The following is a 26,897-nucleotide window of genomic DNA, read 5'->3' as shown; positions in this document are numbered from 1 at the left end:
CATCAGTTAAAGTAATCTTCAGATAAAATACGGTTTCAATTATTTAACAAAAATACAATATTAATTATTTGTGTGTATCCGACCCATTGCACATTATTTATTTATTATATATGTGTCAACCTGACCATATTGTAAACTTCGATTAATAATGAATTTTTTACAATAATAATTTTACAATAATTCAAATAGCTAGTAAGGAGTACTAAAGTAATAGAGAAGTTGTAGCTCAAAGTACAAAAATCTAGAAGTTACAAAAATCCAAGAATAATAGTATAATAATAATAAAGTACGAATAATTAAAAAAACAAACATGATAATTACGAAGTAAATCCCAGCTTTGATTGATTTGACAATAGCTCATCTCCCGCTCTTTATTGTTGTACCTAGATATTTTTGACACAAACAATTTTCTACGTTGTTTTATATATATATATATAGTTACTTATGTCAGTAGGCTTAAGTATGTAACTGCATTATTAAGCGTCCCTCTCACCGTACTGAATTTATTCGCTTTTTCTTCGCAATACAATCTATTCTTCCCTTTAATACGTCATTTCACACACTCTCTCTCTCTCTCTCGGTAATACGATGACTAAGAATCGTTGCGTATTCAAAGTGAAGGCTTGACAAGTTGATGAAATCATCAAAAAATTTTAACTGCGTCGTTCCAGCACTTAGGCCCCCACTGCAAGGTACAACTTTCCCCCAAAGAGGTTGTTACGCAGAGGACGCTGCTACCCCTCCTCTGAAACTTATTTGTGAGCAGTGACAATCCTATATAATTAGTACAAAGATAGTGAAAAATTTAAGATTGTATCTGAGGAAACGAACCCGCAACCTTTTGATCGTAAATCTCAATTCTTTACCACTGGATTACTACTGCTGCAAGTTTTAATTTATAATACATTTTTTGTCAATACATTATGAATTTTTATATTGTTACATATGACTAGTTTAAGTTGTAATTATATTTCGAGGGTTCTTTCTCTTCTCAAATCTTATTTGTTTATCTTTCTCTTTTATCTTCTTATGTAACTTGTCATCATATATTAAATTATGCATAGTCCGAACGGTGGCCAATGTCTTTCGTGTTAAGTTTACTTTTTTCAAATTATTTTAATAGTAAAAGAAGTGTAGAAATTAAATAAATGAACTAATAAATATCACATGTGTATCACGAGGAAACAATTTAATTAGTTTTTCGTGTTTAAAGGCATTTTAATTAGACTTTTTAATGACCTAGGTTTACCATCTAGATTCAGGTTGTCTTAGCTAGTGTTCTCAGCACTGCTGCCATCTTTTAGCTAATTTGAAGTTGTAAACGAAATGTATTTTGTTTATTTATGTGTACGTCATATTCGTGAAGACTATTAATTACGCATTTAAAAAAAAAACTAACTTTTGTGCAATGAATATAGAAATAGCCATGGAAATGCTAAAGAATATTATGTAGGTATCCATTCAATATATATTTGTGCAAGTACAAATAGTTTCCTATTCTCAGGGTATATTAATAAATATTCCATGCGGCCATGTAATAAAGTATCTCGTATCAACAAAAGGAGTCCACCCTAGCATTGTACCGAGCTGCGTCACATTTATCCTACCGACTCTCCGTGTTACATATTTGTTAATCCATTCAACGTCGGACTGTTCTACGCAGCGCTTTTAATTAGCATTGTCAACGCGTCTTTCACATGTGTTGTTATAAATGTTACGTATATTCACATAAATGTAGTTCATTTATTACTCTTTATAAATTTATACTGTAATTTTGCGAAAGTTACTTAATAACATATATTTGTATATATACTCTCGAAATGTAGCTGCCAGTAAAAATCCACCCCTGTATAAACTTATTCCACCTAGAAAAATTAAAGCCAGGAGTAATTAATGTATTGTATTTTACATACGAGTAAATACAAAGACAACAATTTTGATCAAAACACAATAGCAGCGACTATCTTACTGATGATGTCCGGAATGAAATCCGAGTTCAAATTTGAATATGTAAGAATAATTTAACTCTTAAAAGGATTGTAGCCATAGTGGCCAGCACTATGGGGCATTCACATGGGAACGCTATATATGCATATGTGAAATTTCGCTATTTCCAAATCTTACTTTTGCTAATTTAGGTTCAACTATGAACTGATTTTTTGTAATTTTACCCATGAAAGTTAGGTAATAGTTGATTAAAATAATTAATATTTTGCAACTATAGTCATACAGTGCAATTTTTTTTGGTATTTCAATAATTAACAAGATAGGAATTTTAAAAATTACATTCACAAAAATCAGTTTAATCTACGTGAAACGAGTGAGGAACAGCTATTTTAAAATATTTACAAAATGTCTATCGAAACATATTGATATTTTCCTAAAACGGTGTAATAATAAAAAGCGAATTTTATATCCGAATTCGCTGCAACAGAAAAAGCACGCGAGCTAAATTAATACCGGATAAGTAATCACCCGCTCCACGGTCTGATCGGGGCGCAAGGAAATTGCGTTAGCCCCCCTCCAGGCTTCTCCGAGTCGGAAAATCGTAAACCTTCACCGGAAGTATCATTCATTGGTATCGGCGAATCAACAGTGATATGACATCAATTACATTGTTATTTGCTATAAAAATGGAAGGGTTAAATTTAAATATAGATTTGTATAAGCTTGTTGTTAATTTGAATTTGGAATATATTAAAACATACCATCGACAACTCTGTGGAGCATGAAAAATTAAAAATATTTATAGATATTTTATTATTTCTCATACACAGGTTAAACATTATTGATTCACATAGGTATATACGTCCCATACTTTAGTCCAATACTTTTTGAAACGTTTAATTAAAAAATGTTTATAGATCATATAAAATAATGATTTGAAATATAACTACCATTTTATGAAACTGCGCATTGTAACGGAGAATCAATAAAATATCGATATATGTACGTTACGATTGAGTCATGTGATGAATTTTAAATAAAAATGTACAACAATAATAATGTCAATATAGATAACCTTTTAAACCAGAAGTTTGATCAAGTGAAGCTTTTGGTGTTGTCCTGAGGAAGGCTAAAGATTAATCGACAAGGAAACCACTTATCATCGTTTCAAGCCTTATCAAAACGGACACGGCCTTTTGTTTTCAAAAAGAGTATTCAAAGTAAAATACTTAAATTGAAATAAATAAATATATACATAAATGAAATTTTTATTTCTATACGTAATCCATTACTTTTTAATAACAGAATAATTTGTTTTCAGTTTGATATTTTATTTACCGTTTTTCATGTTGCAAAACATAAAACTTTGAAACGTCCGCAAGCTGTTTAAAACTAAGTATAAATTTGAACCTTTCAAAAGTTTAATTCTATTCGGCATAATTAACCTCAAAAAGGGTTTTTAAATAAAAAAAAAGTCTTTTTAAATTTCTGTTTTAATTAAAAACGATACATGCGTTTGAATTAAACTCTAACGGAGTTTCAAAACGAACAATGTACGACCACATTTAAACACACATACATATCCATGTCGTTAGCAATCTAATAATGTATGGTACAATCTAACCAAAAATTAATGGTACCATAAATAACAAAAAAACGCTATGATATTAAGTAAGAAAAGGACCAATATATAGCTACTTCCGCACATACAGTGATAGTCGTGCAATAAAGTGCACTGCCTGCCAGCCCGCTGATAAATGCGTATGCGGCAAACAATGCAAATTACACAACTGCCACCGTTAAACCACTCAACACATGTTACACCGATTAGTGCCAAAAACAGAGTCAAATTGGCTTGGTTTTGATTGGCAAATTGATTGGATTGGTTTTCCAATATAGAGAGATATATCTAATGGATTCAGGCGTTATTTTGCGGAAGTCCATCCTAAGTAAGAAAAGGACCAATATACTTCCGCCATGCAACATGTAATTCGCATTGTTTGCTGCATACGCATTTATCAGCGGGCGGTGCACTTTGTTGCACGACTACCACTGCATGTGCGGAAGTGGCTAAATATTGGTCCTTTTCTTTCTTAGGATGGACTTTCGGAAGGTAACGCCTGATTCCATTAAATAGCTATGATATTATTTTACGAATAAGCGTTTTCTAAAATCTAAATATTTTAAAATTAATTACTGTTTAATTTCTGTTTCTGCGGACTTTATACAGTCAGAAGTAATGGGCTTTTCGCATTCTTATAGAAAAATAAATTAATGTAACATATTTTAGAGTAAATACTATATACAGGGTCATTAAAGAAAGATGTAAAAGCTATGAAGCTTTTTTCTGACAAATACAAAGCTATAAATTTGTCCCTTTAAAGTATCCTATCACCAAGGCTTTGGTGAGTTTCATTGCACCGTCTAATCCCAAAAACATTGAAATATTGAAGAAGTATGTTATCTCGTAAATCTAAGTTCATAGCTTTAGTGTTGATGAAGACAGTCCCTCGTGCTGGTTTGAAGAAGTCCACAGTGACCCAAAGAATACACGCCTTCAAAAGCCGGCAAATATGGCGTGATATAGTACGGAACTTTCCTAAAAGCCAACGATCCTCACAAGTGGGTAAAAAGACGAAAAAAGGAGAGTATTGACGAACGAAAGTAAAAGACATAGCATAGCAGACGGACAAGTTGAAGTGGCAATAAGTAGGCTGCATGTAGAACCGGATCAGAGACCATTGACTGACAAATGCAGCGCTTCCTTCGCTTCATGCGTCTAGTCCCATGGTAGACAGATTATGACCACTGGATACAGGCCGCTTTCAAATGATCTTATTGGATATCTTTGCATGAAATTATGGTGGTTTAATCTTTACAAGAGTTTTTATTAAAATCCTCGAATATTGTCTGAATCGTTAAAATATATATGTAACCTTTTAAAAAGCGATGTTTTTATTAAAAATATGATTAAACAATACTGCGTACGGAATTAATTAGTAATACGGCGAGATTAACAATTTAATTTTCAATTACAGCGAAAGTCAATAGCCGGACGTATCGGTTTCCGTACATAATTTATGTTTCGAACCCACTATAGGAACTTTACAACAAATAAAATGTTAAAATAACGAGAGAAAGTATGTCATAAATAACAGTTTAATAATATAATTACGTAATTTATATAAATTTAAAAATAATAGAAGTGGAACGCCGCTTCCGTTACCCGCTTGTGACAAAAAAACGAAACATAACATTTATATAACATAATAATTTATTAATGAATAGATATGTTCATGTTCATTATTTCAACTGTAGAATGTCCAATGCAGGATATAGGTGACTAGACTACTTTCTAAGGTATTCTTCTCAGTGTAAAAACATCAGCGCGTGTAGACACAATAATGAATAACATTTGAATTGAATTTGAATTTTCATTATTAGGCGAGAATCTTATTCGTCTTATGAATAGCACACCTGAAATAAAATAGCTTCACATTACAGTTTTCTCAGAACTATTACTTTATTGTAACATGCCTAATTTATTCTAAACGCCTGTGTAAGTCAATCATGTGTCATCATTATGATTTCAGCCCAATGCTGAACTTTGGTCTCGTGGTTTTCCGATTGGAACTTTTTAAAGCAACCTCTTCCAATGACGTCTTATACTGTAAATCTATGGGAGGCATATATTTAACAATTGATGTCTTATAACTGAAATATTGGCTGTATTGTCTATTCATAAGATTGGAACTGTCCATACAAAGATTGAATGGAAGTTTAATCAAAATATTGGAGAAAAATTAAACTTTAAAATTACTACCCAGTTTTATGATAAAGATATAATGCGTTTATTCAACATTGAAACTTTCAACAGAAGTATTATTGATCGTCAACTTTTTAAGTATTTTTAATCTTTACTATTTTTGAGTGTGACTCTGCTTTAGGTGTTAAAATTGTAGAGAAGAACCGGGAAGAAACTCGACATAAGATCTTATGTAGCAATTTCTTGTATACGTCATGAGGGAAATATTAGAAATTCTCATTTTGATTAGAACTAAAATGAAATAAAAAATCCTTCAAGTTAAAGCTACTAGTTTCAAATATGCACTGACCTTATAAGAATCCGTACCAAAGAATGGCTGTTTCTTTTGTCATCTTATTCACATATCCTTAATACGATTGTTAAAGCTATTTATTGTCAAAGTTGTTGCAACTTTATGGTTCATAAACTGTTTTAAATTAATTGCATAATGAATTATATACATTATACTAGAATCTATACACAGTTAGACTTTACATAGTTGCAAACTAAAGAGTTACCAACTTTACATTACCTTGAGTCGTTTATGGCTTGTTTTTATTACGCGATATAATTCAAGTTTTAAAGTAAAGATAATAAAAAAATTAAAAGTAGTTAAAAAGCTATATATATATTATATATATATATATATATATATATATATATATATATATATATAAAATATTTAAGACTCTGTTCGTTCACAGTCGCACAAATAATGCGTTGATAAAGGGACGAAGAAAAATTGTGCACTCCTGTTAATATTACAGTTTTATTTCACTTATTATAATTCTTTAACATATAATCGTACATTTTCTACATTCTCTGAAACGCACCAGAAGAGCAACTACTACCACTATGTACTATATTGACAGGTATGATGCCAGCCGGCTTTGGATTTGTGCAGCTTCATCGGAGTTGTGCTCGCGGATACAGGAGGTCCGCGTGTTCAAATTTTACACTGGGTGATTTCACTTCTGTTACAGCGAAAACTTTGCACAAAGAGGGACTATACCCGTGTAGGTGTATAGTGTTGTGGCTGTAATGTATGTATGTAGAGGATTACTTGATAGTCAGAAGCGACGCGGGTCTCTCCTGACCGCTTTTACAAGTTCAATTGCGGGCAAGTCAAACGCGGCTACCGGTGTCTTGAGCATCAGTGTGATACGTTTTCAATGTGATCGCACTCGACGGGGGCCCAACGCGCGGTAGTGCCATAGCGTTGATCTCAACCTTTAAGAGTCGCTAGGAGCGTCGGATGCTCCGCATTGACCAGAAAGCGTTCTGGTAGACCGGAGACTTTCCGGAGTATAGCAGCTAGAATAGAGACCTCGTCTAGGTATATATTCGCTGAGTACTGAGCAAAGCTGCTTCTCAAATTGAGCCGCCGAGAAAATGGAGCGAAAGAAATGCTTAGACCAGGCTGATTTAGCCAAAGGCGAGGAGTAGGAGGTTTCGAAACGGGCTTCAAAACATTGAACATGGAACTGGAACTGACCCTTAGAGTCCTAGTCCTTAGGGGGCGGGTAAAATCCTTTACTAGCCCTCCGGTCTGCCTCAAATAGTTTTGGTCATTGGTTGCTACCTTAATCAATTTTTTAAAGTGTTGCCAAATATTTCCTCAAAGTTTTAACATATTTATAATATCTTTAGTGTAAAAATAATTTCATGTAACCAGAAGGTCCTCTGTTTGCATAGAAATGAAAAATGAAAATCGAATTATTAGTTTCCAGCATTTCGAAAAGTCTGAAAAGTCTTTCACGCTCATCCAAGTCATAACGAAGAAGTTTTCCTGAATTAATTATCTGTATTTTTTAATTCACTTTGATAGAAGTGCAATGTGCTGAAAGTAGATAGTTTTAAAGTTAAAAAAACTCTTAAATACGCAAAAAAGCTTTGCAATAAAATCAAACCTTTTATTGACACGTATATACAGGTTTTAGGTGTAAGGCTTTAAAAAGGGGAATGTATAGCTATTTTGATGTCATATATACCCTTTTAAAAAATCAAACATTTCAGAAATAATTCAGAATTATCATATCAATTCTTGCCGATTTATGCTCGAAATTATTGACCAGTCGCATTTTAATAAAAAAAAAAAATAATCTAGCATAATTCACAGTGTAATATACATTCGCCACTTTAAAGTTTTACTACACCTATAACAATTCACTTCGTATATTCGAAGTCTGAATTATTATTGAAGAGATGTTCTAGCTGTTTCGAATAAACGTAATTTATTTGTAATAATAATGAATAAAAAATAGTTTTTGGACAACAGTAATGTGACGGTACTGTATTGCTAGCATGCTATTCAATGTACTGAGCAGATTCTTACCTAATAATGTGAATTTAAATCCAATACAAATTCAAAAGTAGTTCATTCAATGTTATTCATGTCATGTTGTGTCTACCTGTTCCTATTACATATTTCTTAAACCTGAGAAGATCCGGCAAAGAAATAGCGGCAACACATACATCTCTTTAAATATTTTAAAAATTCACGTGTTTATTAAACAATAAAATAGCCTGCGTATATATTCCTTTTGTGGGCCCTATTTTATGAAATCATAGTGTAGTAAGCATGAAGTGTGCTGTGACAATTTTTTTTACTATAGTAGAGTTTTTGGCTAGTATCTGGGATCACGCAGGTAAAGAACACATTGCCTTTAAAAACATTTGTTAGCTCGAAGTAGTCGTGTTTTATGTACGCAAAATTTGTTTTTGCTTCTAGTGTTTATATTGATCAGAAAAAGCTAGGGAAGATACCATTGTGATACTTTTATTTGACGCAGTTGCGTAGAACGGAATTCAGTCATCTAAAAATATTGGTCATGTTAATGAAAGATAAAATTCATTTATGTAACATTGCAACTTTAAATTGGACTCTTATTGATCGTCAACTTTTTTTAAATTTTATTCATTTTGACTCTACTGTGCTTTGCAAGGTGTTATAGTTGTGGAGGAGAAGCAGGAATAAACTCTACAACAACGCATTATGTTATATATGTGTGTAGTATAGTCGTTGTATTTGTATGTACTTACATCCTAAACTGCCGTCTCCTTCATGTCTCTTCTCTCCATCCCAAAGGTTGTCTAGTAGAAATTGTCTCGAACGATAAGACCGCCTCTTGGACCTCTATATGAATTGTTTCTTTTTTTGTAGTTATTGTCTATGGTGTACAAAAAAAAATAAAAAACGGTAAATAAAAATAAATAAAAATCTTTTAAAAACCATAGACAATATGTTTTAGTGTGCTTGTTGTTATCAGACATAGCGTAAATGAAAACAAAATAATCAAGCGACATTATTTCAAAGGATTTTTGTCATTTATTTATTCGTTTATTGAATAACATGACTTTTTTGTCAATTTATTATTAATACATGTTGTAATTTTATAAATGATAGACAAAAATAAATCCCTGGATTTTTTAAAAAAAATTGATTTCGTGTATTAAAATGATTTAAAACATACAAGAAGATTTACTGAAAAAAATTTAATAGAGTGTGGCCTCAGCCTTTAGTACTTCTTAACATCATAAACCCGCGCAAAATGGTCATGGCTTACCATAAAAACCTCATAACACCAACACGTTATGGCCTTTAAAATTCAAATCGCGCCATACCTTTACCATGGTAAACATTACCTTATTTAAACACCATGTAGATTTACAATGTACTTTATTATTTTTAAATATTAATATATGTATTTCACCTTTAAATATTACACTTTATTATTATTTAATAATAATAATAATATTAAAGTTTACTAAGTTACGTAAAGGCAATTTAGTTAAAAACAAAAAAAAATGGGTCAATCAAGTTTCATCGAAGCTAAGACTATCTTCCGATGAACTTATACGTTAATATTATATACGAAATCACTTAAATGAATATCATGTAAAATAGTCTATGTTATTTAAGGTACCTCTTCGTCATTCAGCTTCACTTCTTAATTGTTTCTAAAATAAAAGTAAACTTTGACAAAATGCATCTGTCAACCATGAAGCAAAAATATTATATATTATATATACATATCGCTTAAATATTCAACTTGTTAACCAATGGTTCTAGCACATTTTGTTTACAACTAAATTAATTTAAGATATGATTTGTTCATTTATAGAAATGCTCATTGCAATACTTTCTCGAATATATATTCATGTTAACTTAAATATATTTTATATTTCATTGAAGAAACGTTAAAAAATTATTATTTTCAACAAGCTTAGTAGTTTAAGAAATGATAAAATAAAGATATTATGTATATTTAAATATATAATTTACATATTATTATTAGTCAAAATTTTCGCGCTGTTGACGATATCAAATAAGTATATATGAAAATCGTGATCGTGAATGAGCAGTGGTAGCTTTGCGATAGAAGACTGATACTTGCGATCGTAGGTCGCGGGTTCGGTTCCCGGAATACAGCCTTATATATAATTTACACTTTGTGCATCATTTATACCAGAGGATGGGCAGTAGTGTCCTTTGCGTACCAATTCCACAGCGATCGACAACCCGTCTGGCAAATCCGGCGATTATGGTATATCTCCCCATAGATATTTTTGCAAAGCATAAATTGCAATTTTTATTCTTCCATTATTAGGAGTTAAATTTTATTCTAGTTTTAATCAAGTGGGCTTTTTGGCAATCTTTTCACGTGTGCATGTGATCAATGTTTGAGGTGAATCTGAGGTGAATTATAATGAACAGATGAATAAATCTCAGAGATCTTCATCTTTACTTTAAGAGTTAAAAAATAATGTAATTAAAAAATTCAAATCGCTCAATCAGATACCGAAAGACAAAAGACAGTCATAATTACTTCCAGAGAATTGTATCCCAGGCCGATATAGCTCAGGCGATGTGCTCGTGTCTTATCTCCCGTTAATTGTACGCAGGGGAGCTTTGAAGTCACGCCCTTTACAGTCTCTACTTAGCAATCTTAATGACTGCAATTTTATACTGACACGACCTTTTCATGCATGCGCTCATTAACACGTTAATGTTATAAAATTATCATAAATTATATAGTATTTGTATTATTACTAAATTGAGCTGAAGTCATTATCATTTTAGTCGTAGACATCTTCCATAGATTTCCAATAGAACCAGTTGAAAGCGATCTATATTCAGCGTTTTCTTTGTGGATGGATGTTCTACGCTGCACCCGTGGGTCCGTGAGCTCGACTCTAAAATCAAAGTACCCATCTATTAGGCCATCTATTTTTTAATGGCTCCCCCTACTGGAGGCCTTTTGTATCCCTAACTTATTTTAAAGTTAGTCTTTTATTTCTTTTAAATTATTTTTTCATATAGTATTTTTATTTCGCGCTCTTTAGTCGTTCCTCTTATGATCTTTCATTATTTTATTATCTTTCTCTTTACAGTTCTTCTACATTTTTTTCATCCATTTTCCTTTCATTCGACCATTCTTTCTTTTCCTCATAAAATCATTTCCCTTAACTTTCTATTTATTACCTGTATTCCGATTTTCAAAACTTTTTGAACATGTCTCATCATTCTCGATTAGGGAGGCTATAGTGTTCTCGCAGATCTTAGTGCCTAACCGGCTTTCGGAATCGACTCGCAGTCATTCGAACGCGGGATAGTTGGCCACAAGGTAGACCACGGTCTGGTCCACGCTCGGTTCACAGATACACGAGGGTTCCTCCTTGAGCTTAAACCGGTGAAAGTACTCAGAGAACCCCCCTTGCCCCGTGAAGAGCTGGACCAAGACCGTGTCCACCTCGGCACTGTGGAGCACGCAGTAGACCGAGATGGCGTCCGGAAATAATTTCCACGTCAGCGGCCATCTTTTGTAGCCATCTTTCAATATTCTTTATTGCACATGCTTAAAAAAATCATAGTTGCATAATTGTAAGAAAAAGGATATTGAACGGTCTTATCGCACGAGAAAACTTCTTCCATAATATGGAAATAGTAGTTAGATAGAAAGTTAACGTGTACGTATAGACTAAACATACGTATGTGCACAGCATATGTACTCATAATAAATACAGTATACATATTACATTTCACTTTCACCTTCGTCGGAGCATCAAATGTAGGATCTTATATCTAATGACATAGTTTAGAATAGTTTACGGACCCTCCTTTCCGTGAACTCATGTCGGATGTAGCTATAAAAGCCTTAAGGCTAACAGTATTAACATCTTACGAAACAATACAATACAAAATACCTATTATAATAAAATAACTCCTTGACCGATTATCGGCTGACCAATGTGGCACTAAGAACTAAGTTAATAAAAATAAAGATATTTTATTCCTTTTATATCATACATACTAAAAAGTTTACCTTTCTAGTTTTGTTTATCGAAATAAAAATGCTTATAAAATTTAAGACTAAAACATACAAAAAATGAAATTAATAGATACTTTTGAAATATGCAAACGGTCTCAGAGGTTAGACAAACTTTTAAAACCCAACTGGTTTATAAAATTAAGAGGGCAGGTTAGGTAGGGTAAAAAGAGGTATCGGGGGAGATAGGTGGTGATGGTAACCCAGAGACCGACTCGACCCGTGACCTGGAAATTAGTGTAATGCGATGAGCGGCGCCGGCCCAAGTGTGTAAACTTGCGGTCAATTGAAATAACAGGGTAATTTCAAACGAAAATATAAAGTTAACGAAATTATCTTTTCATAGTTGTAAATAACAAATTTTACGCAACATTGAACTGTAACATTCCGACATTTTATACTTCATAGGAAAAAATATTGACCATTTAAAAAAAATAATTATTAAATTTATAATAAAATTTTAACAAATAATAAGACCTGTCGTGCTAATCTAATATATAAAATTCTCGTGTCACGGTGTTCGAACTTGAACTCCTCCGAAACGGCTTGACTGATTTTTACCAAATTTTATATTCGTATTCAGTAGGTCTGAGAATCGGCTACTGTCTATTTTCCATACCCCTAAGTGATAAGGGTTGTTCACCCTAAAAAAATTTTTTTAAATTTTTGACAAAATTTTTTGTTTTTATTTTTTATGATACAGCATACAAAAATACATACAACCCTAAATTTTCACCCCTCTACGATCAACCCTTATTTTTTATTTGTTAATTAAAAACTTTAAGTTTTGTTTGCAAAGCAACGTTTGCGGGATCAGCTAGTTATTTATAATTTCAATCTGGATCGGAGACCGCAAGGCATGGCGCAAGAAGACCACCCACACGGTAGACAGACCTTGTTGAAATATACGCTGAATACAGGCTTCTTTCAATCGGTCTTGTGGGTAATCTATGGGAAAGGCTTGTGACAAATGGATGTCCGACGGCTGATATCTTAAATTATATTTTTGATATACTTCACCTAGATAAATATAAATGGAGAAATATTAATATATAGTGTATTAAGATGAACATTTTAAGTTATTAAAATCATAGGTTTAAATATTATACATACTAAAATAGCTGTCCTACATATTCTTCGCGTTGTTCGCATTCCTTTTATGTGTAATTTTATAAAATAAATTCATCGTAATTTTTAATATGCCAAAAAAATATTCTGGCCAAGTCTCACTCTGGTCTCGTCTGTAATAACGATAGTTTGAAAATGTAAATGTCTTTAATGATCGCCCTTTGCGGGTATTTCAAAATTTCATGGCATCTTTACTGCTTCGCTTAACTTGTTATGTTACACAAACACATATATAAACTAATTATTTTGTTATATAAATAGGTATAATATAAAAGTGACGTATGGGAGCAGCGTTTCTATGATTCTGTAGGTATTTTGCTTTTGCAGATTAATTTATGTTATAGTAATTAATATGACTACAGATTTCCTCACGAAAGTATACTTATAACACTATTTTTTTATTTTATTGTGGACCGTACCACCCATTGTTTAGATAGAGTTAAAACCTTTTTGATTCGTATAGAAATTAAGTTTAAACTGTAGCAATTTGCGTAGACAAAATAATTTGATGGTCGTCTAAAGTTAAGATATCTTTGAACTTAAATATAACATCCAAGAGCACTTCGCCGCGAGGCTTTTATCCCAAAACTCGAGTAGTTCCCACTCTAAATAACTTTTAAAACGTGAACATCGTTCAAATTAAAAGTTGAAACACACGTGCAGCGCAGAAGGATCCGGTGTTTCGTTGTAAAGTTTTTACATTGTTTTTAGGAAATTGATGAGAGTGCTTTCGTTTCCGAGACCGGTATGGGGATAAAAATATCTGATTTTCTACTATATTTCCTACAAAATAGAATATTTTACAACAATAAGCTAATATAGTAGTCTACGATGATTTCATTGTAAAACTATTTTAATAGCTAGTTTGTTCAGTTTACGACACGTATCTATATCTGAAAATTTGTTTACTGGATGGTTTTACACTGCACTGATTACATTACAACGCTTTTTCATCCCGAACTGTTTGTAAGAAAAATGAGACGTCCTAACTTAAAAAGTTATATTGAAGATTTTGTATTTGCATAATATTTTGTTCATTACATTATTACAAGTAGATTGAAGTACAAAGTAGATCGAAAGCTTGAAACAAAGTATATTAAATCGGCTTAGGGCATGAAAAATGGGGTACTCTGACCAACAAAACCTATTTCGTTTCGGGTAAATTACAAAAGATCCAAAGATTTCATTTTAATTGTAAACGTCCCCAACTTGTCAACAATTGACTCTAACAATAACAGCAACCCGCCCAAATCATCTATTTGTCAACATAAAAAAGCCTCTTTCGCCGCACAAAGCCTACCATTCAGTACAAACAGAATCAAGTCTTAACTCAAATTTATTTTCTATGAAAACTTCACTCCATGTTTTTTATATAAATAATTCAACATAAACTCTTTTTAAAAATAGTATACAATCCAAAATTAGTTAAATAAAAAGAAAAACTTATAATTCCAAATTTTACTCCCTGGACAATAAAATTGTTTTTACAACATCCTAGGTGTACTCGTTCACGGATTGCTGTGTCATATATCTATTTTAACATCTAAATAAAAAGGTAGTTTTCACACCTCATATATACACTAAAAAAAAACCTTCCCCAGGATTTACCTAATAATTCACCAAATTTTTACGACGATTGGATGTACGGTTTTTGAATCTATCATGGATAGACAGGTAGACAAATTATTCTTTAATATATAGACTAGATGTCGAGATAGAACGTGCTGCTAGAGCTAATTTGCTTGAAGAATTCCAGAAGAAAAAAAATATTATTGTGAAAGTGTGATCAATTCATTTATTTATTTGTTGTGAAATAGTAAATTGTATTTGTGGTGGATAAATAGGACAACTATACAGGTATCAAACGAAATTTTAAATTTGCAGAGTGTGAAATGTCAATCTAACGAGGTTCATAGATGAACCGACAAATATTCAGTTTCATATTTTCTGAAATATTTCAAGTTCCTGTCTATTTTCCTTCAAAATCTTTTACAAAATATGAGGAAACCACTAGATGAAGCAAACGGTAAAATCATTCTCAAGTTACGGTGTTGCTAAGAGAAAGAAAAAGTCATTTTTATATATAAATACGCCAAAATAATTTACCACGCGGATACTAAGCTGACTTTACAAAGAAGGAAATAGACGTGCAGCAACCATAACAAACAGAAATAAAACATTTACAACTTTTAAGAAAACGTAAAAGTTTTATCTTGATAAATCAGACGGAAAAATACAGAGAACGTATTCACAATAACAATTATATATATATATATATATATATATATATATATGTATATATATATATATATATATATATAATTGTTATTGTGAACGGAATTTGTATATATATATATATATATATATATATATATATATATATATATACAAATTCCGTCCTTTGTCATTTAATGAAATTATTTACTATCAATCTTGTGTATTTACAATAATGCATAATTTTGTAAACAAACTGATAGCCTTTTATTTAAAACAAGAATGAAAACAAGCTTCTAACATCTAATTTTATCAAAATAAAGTTGATTCATCACTTTTCGCAAAAAAAAATCGAAACTTGTCTTAAGGTTGATAAATAAAGCACGTCATTGTATCACAGAATGTATAGGAGACAAATATGCCTTTGATTAGTATCATGCATATTGTACTGGTACGCTGGCGCCAGATATATTATAAAAAATGTAAACTTGACGTTAAAAGAGTAACTATTGAGTTTAATGCCAGTTTATATTCCGTAGAATCAATATTGCGAAACTGGCATTAGTTAATTCAAGCCAATTATACTATGCATAAATATATATTTAAATATCCTTGTAGATAGTGCTTACCAATTCCTATCAGAAAGAGTAAATATTTGTGTCGTTGTTGTTGAAATTAACAAGACTAAAGAACTAATTAATCAGAATTATTCTAGTATATATATGTGTGTGCTGTATTCTTTCAAGGATAAAGTTCCTCCGTTTTGAAAGCTAAGTTTTAGTTGAAACATTAATTTGCCGCGAACACAACATACACGAAGGTCAAGTGTGAACGCGGCCTCGATGAGCTCGGAGGAAAACTGTAAATATTTAAAGATAGTGATCTTTTATTCTTTGCACCTTTCATCTTCTGGTGCAAGTCGAGCGGTAGGATTTTAGTCATATTTCACGAGGTAACAGATTTTGTTTTGCAACAGAAAAACGTAAAAAACAAACATTGCTCGGATTTTACATTGTATTTTTATTTAGTCCGGGAGATATTTTTGAAATTGTGAATATATTAATGTCAAATTTATATATTTTATTTGCCGCTGTAAAAAATATATTATATTAAAGTACATAACTTATTCTTATTTGAAATAAACGTAATATTACATAAACAAGTTTATCATGATATGGAATCAGGCGTTACCTTGCGGAAGTCCATCCTTAGTAAGAAAAGGACCAATATTTAGCCACTTCCGCACATGCAGTGGTAGTCTTGCAACAAAGTGCACCGCCCGCCAGTGCGCTGATAAATGCGTATGCGGCAAACAATGCGAATCACACAACTGCCACCGCTAAATCACTCAACACGTGTTTCACCCCGCCACGGGGCATCTTCAGGAGTTATGTTACACCGATTAGTGCCAAACACAGAGTCGATAAGGTCGCGGGAAGGCATCAGGATGCGAGCTGCGCGAGACCGATCATCGTGGCGATATGTGGGGTTTGTCAGTGCCTTGCAGTAGGCGTCTATCGACTGAAAAGAGGAAGAAAAATAATTCGTGTTCTAGTGTAACAAATAAGCCATTATTTCATGCAAAAATAATCATACAGTTTAAAGATCTATTGTACTTATAATTAGGTCATTAGAAGTTAGATGCAACCTGCACCGAGTCGGTTCTATTGAATAACCAATATGGCAGGCGTATGTCTAGTAGCGGACGTCATACAGCTGAAATCATAATTTACAAGCTGCACAAATTAAGTTTACAGCTGAATTCTGCTGATGCTTATTCGCAATATTAAAACAATAATGAATTCACAATCGGATTCTTTTTTTGTTGGCAGTTCTACTAATTGCAATTACTGATTTTAATTCAGTTATTTATGTTCATTAATGATCGATGTTGTTAACCTTTACGGCATTTACAGATTAATTGAACACAGGATTGGAAGTTCGCGAGCTAAAAGATTTTATACTCTTTATTCTTAAACATCTTTTTTATGATTTAAACTATCGATATTTAATAGTTAAGAGCTGGTTTTGCCGTAAATAACACATAATTTCATTTAATATCAAATGTAAAAATAATTATTAATCTATAAAGCAACTTTAGAGTTTTTTTTTTGTTTTCATTCGTTTAAAAAATTTCCTGACATCCTTTGCCGCAAAATGACAGAGATCTTTTAATATAGGGTAAATAATGTTTGAATTTCGAATTTATGTCTGTATTTTCTTATCTTATATTAATGTTTTTCTGTGCAACCAACGCTTGTACAGTTACTCCTTTATTTTTTTTACTAGATCACTTATTATAAATTGCTATTTATACATCGTTAAATTATTTTTACTTTTTTTTTATTACATCTATAATTTTATTAAAAATTTTCTGTGCCTGCCATCTAACTCCATGACATTGAGACTGTTTTTATCCATAGTTCTTAATGTTCATTTTATTTTTACAGACTGTGTATTCTATGTTTATACCTTGATGCACTCGTCTTTACGCCTACACTGTCGACAATTCGCCAAAAATATTACACTATAATTAAAAGGTTAAATAAGTCAAATATTATAGAAAAGAATATTTTTCAACATAGGACAAAAGTAGTTATCGATAAAGAAGGATCGGTAATTTCTACTAAACCATTTATTTTTATTATATCTCGTGTATATATTTATACAGAAATTTACGTAGCATCGTTGTGTTGTGTTATACCAGAGTATTAAAGCAACATAAAATGATTCAAGATTAGATAGTTAATACACACACACACACACACACACATATATATATATATATATATATATATATATATATATATATATATATATTGTATTTCAACAAACAGTTTATTTACGCAAAATCCTTTCGACTTAACTATTAAAGAAATTAATATCAATTTTAAAAAATCCATTACAAATTTATAAATCACTTTGGATATTTTAGAAAAAAAAATCTGGAGAGTTTTCTAATCTACATTGCAATAATTTTAGCTTGAAAAAGTTTATCTTAACTCGAAAATGCATTGCATTTCCAGATCAGTGAATAGTCTATATTCTTAGTTTTTATCTATGCAACTCGTGATTTTTTTATTAACATTTTTTTTTAATTTTTACAAACAGTTTTACAGTCTGTTGAAGATCGAATTGCGGACCAATCATTCAACCGACAGGCTAACTATTGATTTTGGCTCTAACAATTTTCACAGCAGGAATATAAAATTTAAAAGTACAATACGATTTTGTTGCACTTGAATAATTTTGGTTGTATGGAAACCAATAAACTTCTATAGCCAAACAACAAAGGAATGTTTCACATGCACTAGAAACAAATTTTCAAGTGCAATAGTTGGAAGAACTGTATCCGCTTTCGATTATAACTTGGAGCAGAATCATTTGATCGGACGACTGAAAACATTCTCTAACAACACCCAGCGTATACGGTCGTTGCAATAGTGTGAAGCGGCGGGCGGAGATAAATTTCAGTACAATTCAACACTTTTGTCTGCTTTAGTGTGAAATTAACCGTTTTTGTACTGAGATGCGGCGAGTTAAATAAACAGGAGCGACCATTGAATGACCTTAGTATATAGATATTTTTATTTAATAGAATGAGGCGTTACCTTGCGGAAGTCCATCCAAAGTAAGAAAAGGACCAATATCTAGCCACTTCCGCACATGCAGTGGTAGTCGTGCAACAAAGTGCACCGCCCGCCAGCCCGCAACTTTTTGATGTAATTCCGCTACACACTCTCCAAAATGCAGTGTATAGAATACTGATTGACTGGGTACTTTTTGCCTATGCTCAAAGTTTTGAAGCTTAGTTCGCACCAAAGTATAATATTACAGAAATTCTTGTTTAAAACTAAGATGTGTTCTTTAATATATGATTATACGTGTGAGAGAAATAGTGGCAGTGTTTTAAACCAAGCATGACGCCAACAATACTAACAAATATTGAAATAGGCTGGAGGTAAAGACATCAGTGTTGGAACATGTAGCACACAAAAATTCTTAGATAATTATTTTTAAATCTAGCCATGGGAGCTATATGAAGATAATCTGGTATGCTATTGCAGATACATTGTCAATAAAGAGATTTATCAACTTAGCAAAGGTATTCATAGGTATACAAAGTTTGTTTTGGCTTCTTATATTGATTGTTTGCAAGTTTTTAACTCTAATAATATTTAATAATTTATTTACGTAAGAAAAACAGATATCTGATGACAATCGATGAAGATGTATTAAAACCTTTTTTATAGTTTTTGACAATATATCTTTAGTTATATACTGCTAAGTTTAAATTCTTAACATCATTAAAAATGATTAGATTCGATTTTGTGTTTAAATTTAAACAAGTGCTGTAATAAATGAGACAGAAGCAATATGGACTTTTAATTTCCCATAAACATGTTGCGAGAAAGCTTATTTAAAATAAAACTCTCATAACGCGACTTCAGTGTAAACAAATCTAACCCAGTTTCGCAATAACTAGTTGTAAAACAACCTCTGCCCCTAACCTCGCGCTATACGCCCGAGCGCTAAGAAAAAATGAAAAAAAAAAAGAAAACACATTCGCTCATTTATTTACGAGTACCGCCTTTAAGGCTTGCTTGCTAGTGACCATTAGCAGGACCGCTATGTCCATCCCCCCAAACAAACTACCATTAAGCTATCTCTGACATTTGCTAGCTCTATTATTCTTTGGGTTAAAACACTTAAACTTTGCACTCGTGTAGAAAATGCGTTAGTAAGGTCATACTTTCTAGTTCATTTGTCCTCGAGTGTACATGTAACGAGCGCTGTGGTCATTCTCGTTATTCTTCACGGCGTGGGAGAAAATACGCTCCGCTTTTTATGCACTATATTTAACTGTGACTTACTAAGGTATTATTTAATTTAATTATATATAAATAAATATTCCTTTTATAAACGAGCATAATTACATTTACGAACAAAATAATTTAAACTTTCTTATCATTTTCTAAATTATTAACAATATATTCTGAATTCTGTTAAAGTAATCGAAAAACAGTTAAAGCTGGTCGCTGTCAACCGGCTTTATTGGAAATTGTCTGAGGGGGTCTATGTCCAGCAGATGTCATACGACTAAGATAATGAGGTTGACTGTGTGTTAAATTAAAAAAAAATTAATATAACAAGTTGAATACTGCTCACCTTTGAAATCTGACATAAAGGCTTTCTCACACTGACGTAATCAATATTAAAGACGACTACGAACAAGTATCACAGCTAGAATATGTTTTTGATTTTAAAAATAATAGTAAATATCTTCTAAAGGAATGTATCACAGTTTTTAATTGTTAAATACTAATAATTACTATGCTTTTATTACTATTATTATTAACCGGTCATCGTGGCGATCTTTGGGAGGGGGCCTATGCCTTGCAGTGGGTGTCCATCAGCTGAAAAGAAGAAAGAAAATCAAAAGAACGTTTACTTTTCTGGTGAATACTTTGCACGAATATTGATTTACAAATTATATGGCTTAAATGAATAGTGATAACTCAAATTGTTAAACACTGATAATAGGTAGCACGGCGGTTATAAGCTATGGTACATTATCGTAGGTTTTAAGTTGAATCCTTTACGGACATAGACAAACAAGAAATATTTAGATGCTGAATAGTTTAGTCGTTATATTAAAGCATTTGTATATCTCTTACATGCGTTGTAAAAAGATTACTTAAACCCATAACTATACATATCAGTGGCATTTGTCGTATATATCAAAATTAATAAAACTATGAAATAGTACCATAAATAAAACATTGAAAACATCGTACGTATATCATAGTCACAAAAACGCGAATGCTTTATAATTGGCTCACATGTTATTGTTTAGGAAAACCGATACGAGGTATTTTCATTTTTATTTTTCCTGAAATCTATTTATTTGTTTTATATTTTATTATATTTTTACAAAAGCATATTTATACGTAAACAATATTTAATTACAACTCCTCGGTACGAAAACATAAAATTTATACATAAAAGACTTACCGATAGGTTTCATGTCTGATTTTGATTTACAGAATAACAATATTATAATAATTTAGTATGATACAGCAAATATTAAGGTTTCTATATATTTTACGCCGACAAACCTAATTTACTAAACCTAAAAACTAAATGTTAAAAGGTCATTCATTTAATATAAGTCATACTGTTTTGGCTAGACAAGTTATACATCGTGATTGGTTATAGGTTTAAAAGCCTTAAGGAGTTGAATGTAGAGTTCGTCATTTAACCCAGTGCAAGATATAGGCATCCTCCTATATTTTTTACGTACCATAATCGCCACGTTTGATGGGTTGGCGATCGCAGTGTGGTATTATGGTACGCAGAGCACGCATCTGTCTACCTGCTGAAAACTCGTTTGTGAGCAGTGGTTATATAACTATTCACAAAGTGTTTATTATTAATGATTGTATCCTCGAAATTGAACTCGCGACCTAAGATCGCTAGTCCGTACGTGTGACTAACACTAATCCAACAATGTAGAGAGTAAATTATTTTAGAAGTAATTGATAACGTAATGATAATATAGTAAGAGAAAATTTCAATATGCGGATTGTTGCTATATTAAAATTAATTATTGTTCTGCCATAAGTTATTAGACTGTTGTGTCCTATCACAAAAAAATATGTAACGTATTTCAGAGAAACCACTTTATACAGGTTGATCCTGAAGCTCCTACATCTTCTATCTGTAACCAAACTTATTAATAATATAATACAGTTAAAATAGTATATAGTAGCAATATTAGATTAAACAATAATATAATTAAGGTTATAAAAACACACCTTATATTTATCTTATTGTCTACTTATATTTGCGGTTGTACCAAAAAATGAGACATATGAAATACATCGCAAGACTCCGCCATTACTCAAAGAACTTCAACACTAAAAGTAACCAAGTAACCCATTTCATATCCTGCGCTTTGAAATGCTTGTTATTTATATTTCCGCTCCTTTGTGTAGTTGGTACCTTGCCCTAATCATTTATAACAGACCCTGAAGCGGATTGTAAATGGTTCAACACAGCGTTAGTTTTAGAGGGAGAATCCTTCGGAGGATTTCATAGGATCATATAAATCTCGGAGCGAATACTGTGCGATAGTTTTCCTTGACATAATTGCGTCCGCTGGTGGGCACTTTTTCTTTGTAAAAACCACTCAGGATTTAATAGATCGGTATCCAAAAGTTTCCTTTGTTTTGCGACAAAGACGCGGTAAGAAAATGGCTCAAAAGTTTTTAACTGTGGATACTTTTCTTCGATTATCATTTTCGCGAATGAAGAAATATAAAGTTGGGATGCGACCTTAAAAAGAAAACTTTACGACTGAGACTGTAATGTCAATTTTATTATTTCCAAAGAAATAAGTTATATTGGAAAACGTAACACTCGGGCTATGTTTACATTAGTATCAATGCACCTAGTCTTACGACAGAAACTTTTCAGAACAGGAGTTCTGTAGTTGGTTTTATAGTTATAGGTACCGTATATATTAAATACTTTAGACGAGCAGTGTTTTTACAAAAACCTCCCTTCATACATTAAACTGTCCACTTCGGATTAACAGTTATCAATCGTGTACGTCATGACAAGAATACTAGAAAGAAACTAATCAAAAGAAAATTAAAATTGAGCTAACCCATTATACCATCTTTCAACTTAAAATCATGCGAGTTCCTAGGTCACCATGATCTGAGAAAAACTCACAACAAGCTCAGACGGCTTATTTGAAATGATAATTAATTTCCCAAATTTATTAACTATTAAACTTCCTATACAATGTAATTGTTTTTCTTAAATTGTTCTTTATTAAACTATAAATATTTTAAATAATCATTCAGAGTAAATATGTTTTCAAGTTAAAACGTTTAACGTTCAACTTTTGATATTTTACGTAACATGTTACGTATACTAAAAAAACCTATCAAGAAGTGGCATTCTTATGATATATATTATATTGAAATAGTCCAAGATCACATATCAGAACAGCTTATAGCATTTTTTGTTGCTTTTGTGTATTAAGGTAATTTTGAGTTAGCCTATTAGGATCGTCGTTATATAAAGGATTCATGGAGACATGTGTTCATAGAATATAACTTTAAAATTAAAATTTAGTCTAGGTCGCCTTTAATAAAAAAACTAATATATTTAATCTAAATATTGGATCCTTAATCCTGATTTATTTATACTAGGGTAATTAGCTCTTCCTTAAACATAATCGTTTTCAAAAATACAGAATTATAATTATATCTTTGAGCATTTGCCTATTTCTATGTTCGTGTATAAACAGTTAAATAAATAACATCTGAAGCTAACGTCAATCTAAAAAATTGTCTTATTTATACAGGATGATTAGTTAGGGGTGTAAAATTACGCTCATTTACTGTAAATTATTCGAATAACTACATATTACAATTAATTGCTGTTTATAATCTGTCCCTCCAGACTTTATACTAACCAGAAGTTACTGGTCTATTGTATTTCAATCGAATTTTACAACGATGACTACACAGGTTGATTGGAAATAGGTTTGAAATCGTTAAAGCATTTTCCCTGACAAATAAGCTACACAATATATCATCCTATTAAATCTTTTACACCTACAACATTATATGTTTAAATATGAATTAAAAAAATTACATGAAAGATATACTGAATTTTTGTACAATGTTAGTATTCATTACCATTTCGAATTACACAACGATAAAATGAAAAATAACGTTCGCACGTAATACGGTTAAATATAGACCGCTGAAAATGAATTCCAGCCAAGTCTAGAAGTACCTGATACGAAATGACTGGCGCCACTTTGGAAATTCTGAACCGATGCCAAGACCACGACCTTTGGGAATGCACATTTCAAATAAGACTGAGTTACACTTGTAGCATTCAGTAATGTATAGCGGGTATAAAGTAATAAAAAAAGTTATCCCGTATTATGTACGTGAACGCTAGATAGCGCAAAGCTATTTTTAAATACATTACTGGTTTAATGACAGGTTTATTTCATAACTCAAATTAAGCGCGTATTGGATATACACACCTCACACAATTTACCGTCAAAAGTAGAACTATAACTGAGTCCCTATTATTAAGAAATCTATTCCCAGGTAACCCTTTATAATGAAAAGAGATAAAAAGAATTGATACATTTGTGATATGTAGTTCAATTTAGCGTATACTAAAGACGTTTATAAACTTACGGATTAATATTTTTTATTTAACTAATACTTTTTACTGTATACATGGCAAAATACATAGAGTTATTATTGACTAAAAAATTATGTCATAACATGGAAATAGAAGAAGGAAAAGTAGCGAGTAGTCGTCGTGGGTTTCAAAATACACATATATTTACTTATATGTGTATTTACATGTAATTATTTAGGTATACTAATAATGCTCACATTTTTTAATCCAATATACTACAATAACTGAAGACGGCGGTAAAAAATTGTCTTTGACCAATGCTTGTTGCTAATTTGGGCCATATAAGAAAGCTCAAGATCTCCCAGAGAACAATGGAACCATACTTGGAGTTTTGTTTCAAGATGGGATTAGAAATAAGGAAACCCATAGAAAAACCAAGGTGACCGAGATAGCGTGAAGAATTGCTCTTCTGAAGTGAGCGCGGCACATCGCGGCACATCGCGGCACCGATGGCCTTTGGGGCTCAAAGGTTCTCGATTAGACTACGAACCAGTTGACGCGCTTGGGTAGGCAGTTAAACGGACCGACTATATGGTTAGGGTTAGGGGAAGTCACTGGCAGCTCAAGACCGATCATCGCGGTGATCTTTGGAGGAAGCCTACTCATTGCAGTGGGCGTCTATAGACTGAAAAAAAAATAATTACAAGAATAAAAAAAAAGCATTACATAACATATATATAAGTGTAAATTTGTCAAAGTTTACTTTAAAGATTTAGTGCATATGGATTAAAAGTTATAATATTCTATAAGGAAAATAAGACAATCGATTTATTTCGGATACCTTTTATTCCCGTCTATATAATTTTTATTGTACAAAGACGATTTTTTTCCCTTCGAAATAACATACGTTCCAATTTGGTATGTTTCTTTTCCCCTTTGTAGCGGCATTTTATTTTTATGGCCCTGTCTTTCCGAATATTTCCCTTTGCCTCGCAACCCATCGTAATTCCAAAGAATTCCCGAATACTTGGCAACGTTTCCTACGTGTAAGGGAATGATGCCCGATGGCGTTTGTACATAAAATGAGACTGAGTAATGAAACATGATAAATTACAGCGCAACGCCTCAAGCGAATACCGCGGAGCGTTCCAACTGCAGGTTCAAGTCGAAGTTGTTGTTGTTTTCCAATAATTCGGTTTTTTGTAAGATTTTCATCAGTTGCTCTTTCAGACCTCTGTTAGTTGTTATTTCGTTTTGCGACACCGAGCGTTTTATACGCAATAAGCCTGGTAGAATATTAATATTGTCCGTCACGTACCCTTTCTTTTGTTTTTTCCTCGTGTCGCAGCTAGAAATTGAATAGATCGAATCGAGAAGTTTGGCCGCGTAGGATGTCAAAGCTCGAATTCCACGAGAGACCACAAACAGGAAAAGCGAGAATCCAGCCATAATGTAAATCTTCTCAACGTTACTAACGATAATACGTTTTTCATTTTCATTGTATTTATTATTACTGATTAATTTAAAGACGCCTATTAACGGAGTGTACATACCAAGATAGAGAACTAATACGAAGTAAACAAAAATCGATATCACACAATACTCTCTGTTCTTCGCCCATATGTTATTAATGTATGCCGTTATCTTACGAACGTCGTTGCTTGGGCTTAGAAATACAAGAATCATCGACATTTGCAATATTAGGAGACATACAAACGTAAAGAAATATGAATCCATGACGTTTCCCTTCAATTAGGCGAATTCGAAATGTTATGTTTTATGACATCTTCCCAATTAATGTGATCATATTTTTTGCTATTTATACTTTCTTTTAGATTTCAACATGACAATGTTGTATCAAAATTGACAGCGGATTTTCACTATACGAAATATTTTCTTTTTTAATATATCATTCTATGCTGTCAATAAATATAATAATACAGATTAATTATTCTTGGATTGTTATTCTTAAAGATTATATACCACAAAAAATTTTTGGCCTGTAATTTTTTATTAAGTGACTATCTTATTTATTGTTTAAATGTGAAATAAATAAATTGATTTCACAATTGGTTAGTACTGATCGAAGCAGCTGTGAAACGAGAATATAAATTTAAAACGTGTAAACTGTCAAACACTCGAAGTTTATTGCGAACTGTCAAATGTGAAAGCTTGCTATAGTCGTGCAATAATTTTTTTTCTTTAATAACCTATAATAAAGTATTAAGAAAGTTAAAGTAAAGAGAACAAATAAAATTAAGTCATACTTAACTTATATATTTATACTAACC

At 31.9% G+C, this 26,897-nt stretch overlaps 1 protein-coding gene across 1 annotated transcript in view; it reads right to left on the bottom strand.

Moving 5' to 3' along the window:
* Positions 1 to 26,343, bottom strand: part of LOC137923507 (uncharacterized) — a 36,145-nt gene extending 9,802 nt beyond the window's left edge. Inside the window, exon 1 of the mRNA XM_068766767.1 lies at positions 25,744 to 26,343. Coding sequence (XP_068622868.1) covers positions 25,744 to 26,343 — 600 coding nt within the window. The remainder of the gene's footprint in view (positions 1 to 25,743) is intronic.
* Positions 26,344 to 26,897: the final 554 nt, after the last annotated feature.

This window comes from Battus philenor, unplaced genomic scaffold, assembly GCF_028537555.1.
Source record: "Battus philenor isolate CCGP_79_NKW_IND1 unplaced genomic scaffold, ilBatPhil1.0.hap1 SCAF_21, whole genome shotgun sequence".
Taxonomy (NCBI): domain Eukaryota; kingdom Metazoa; phylum Arthropoda; class Insecta; order Lepidoptera; family Papilionidae; genus Battus; species Battus philenor.
This window is presented reverse-complemented; position numbering and strand designations above follow the sequence as displayed.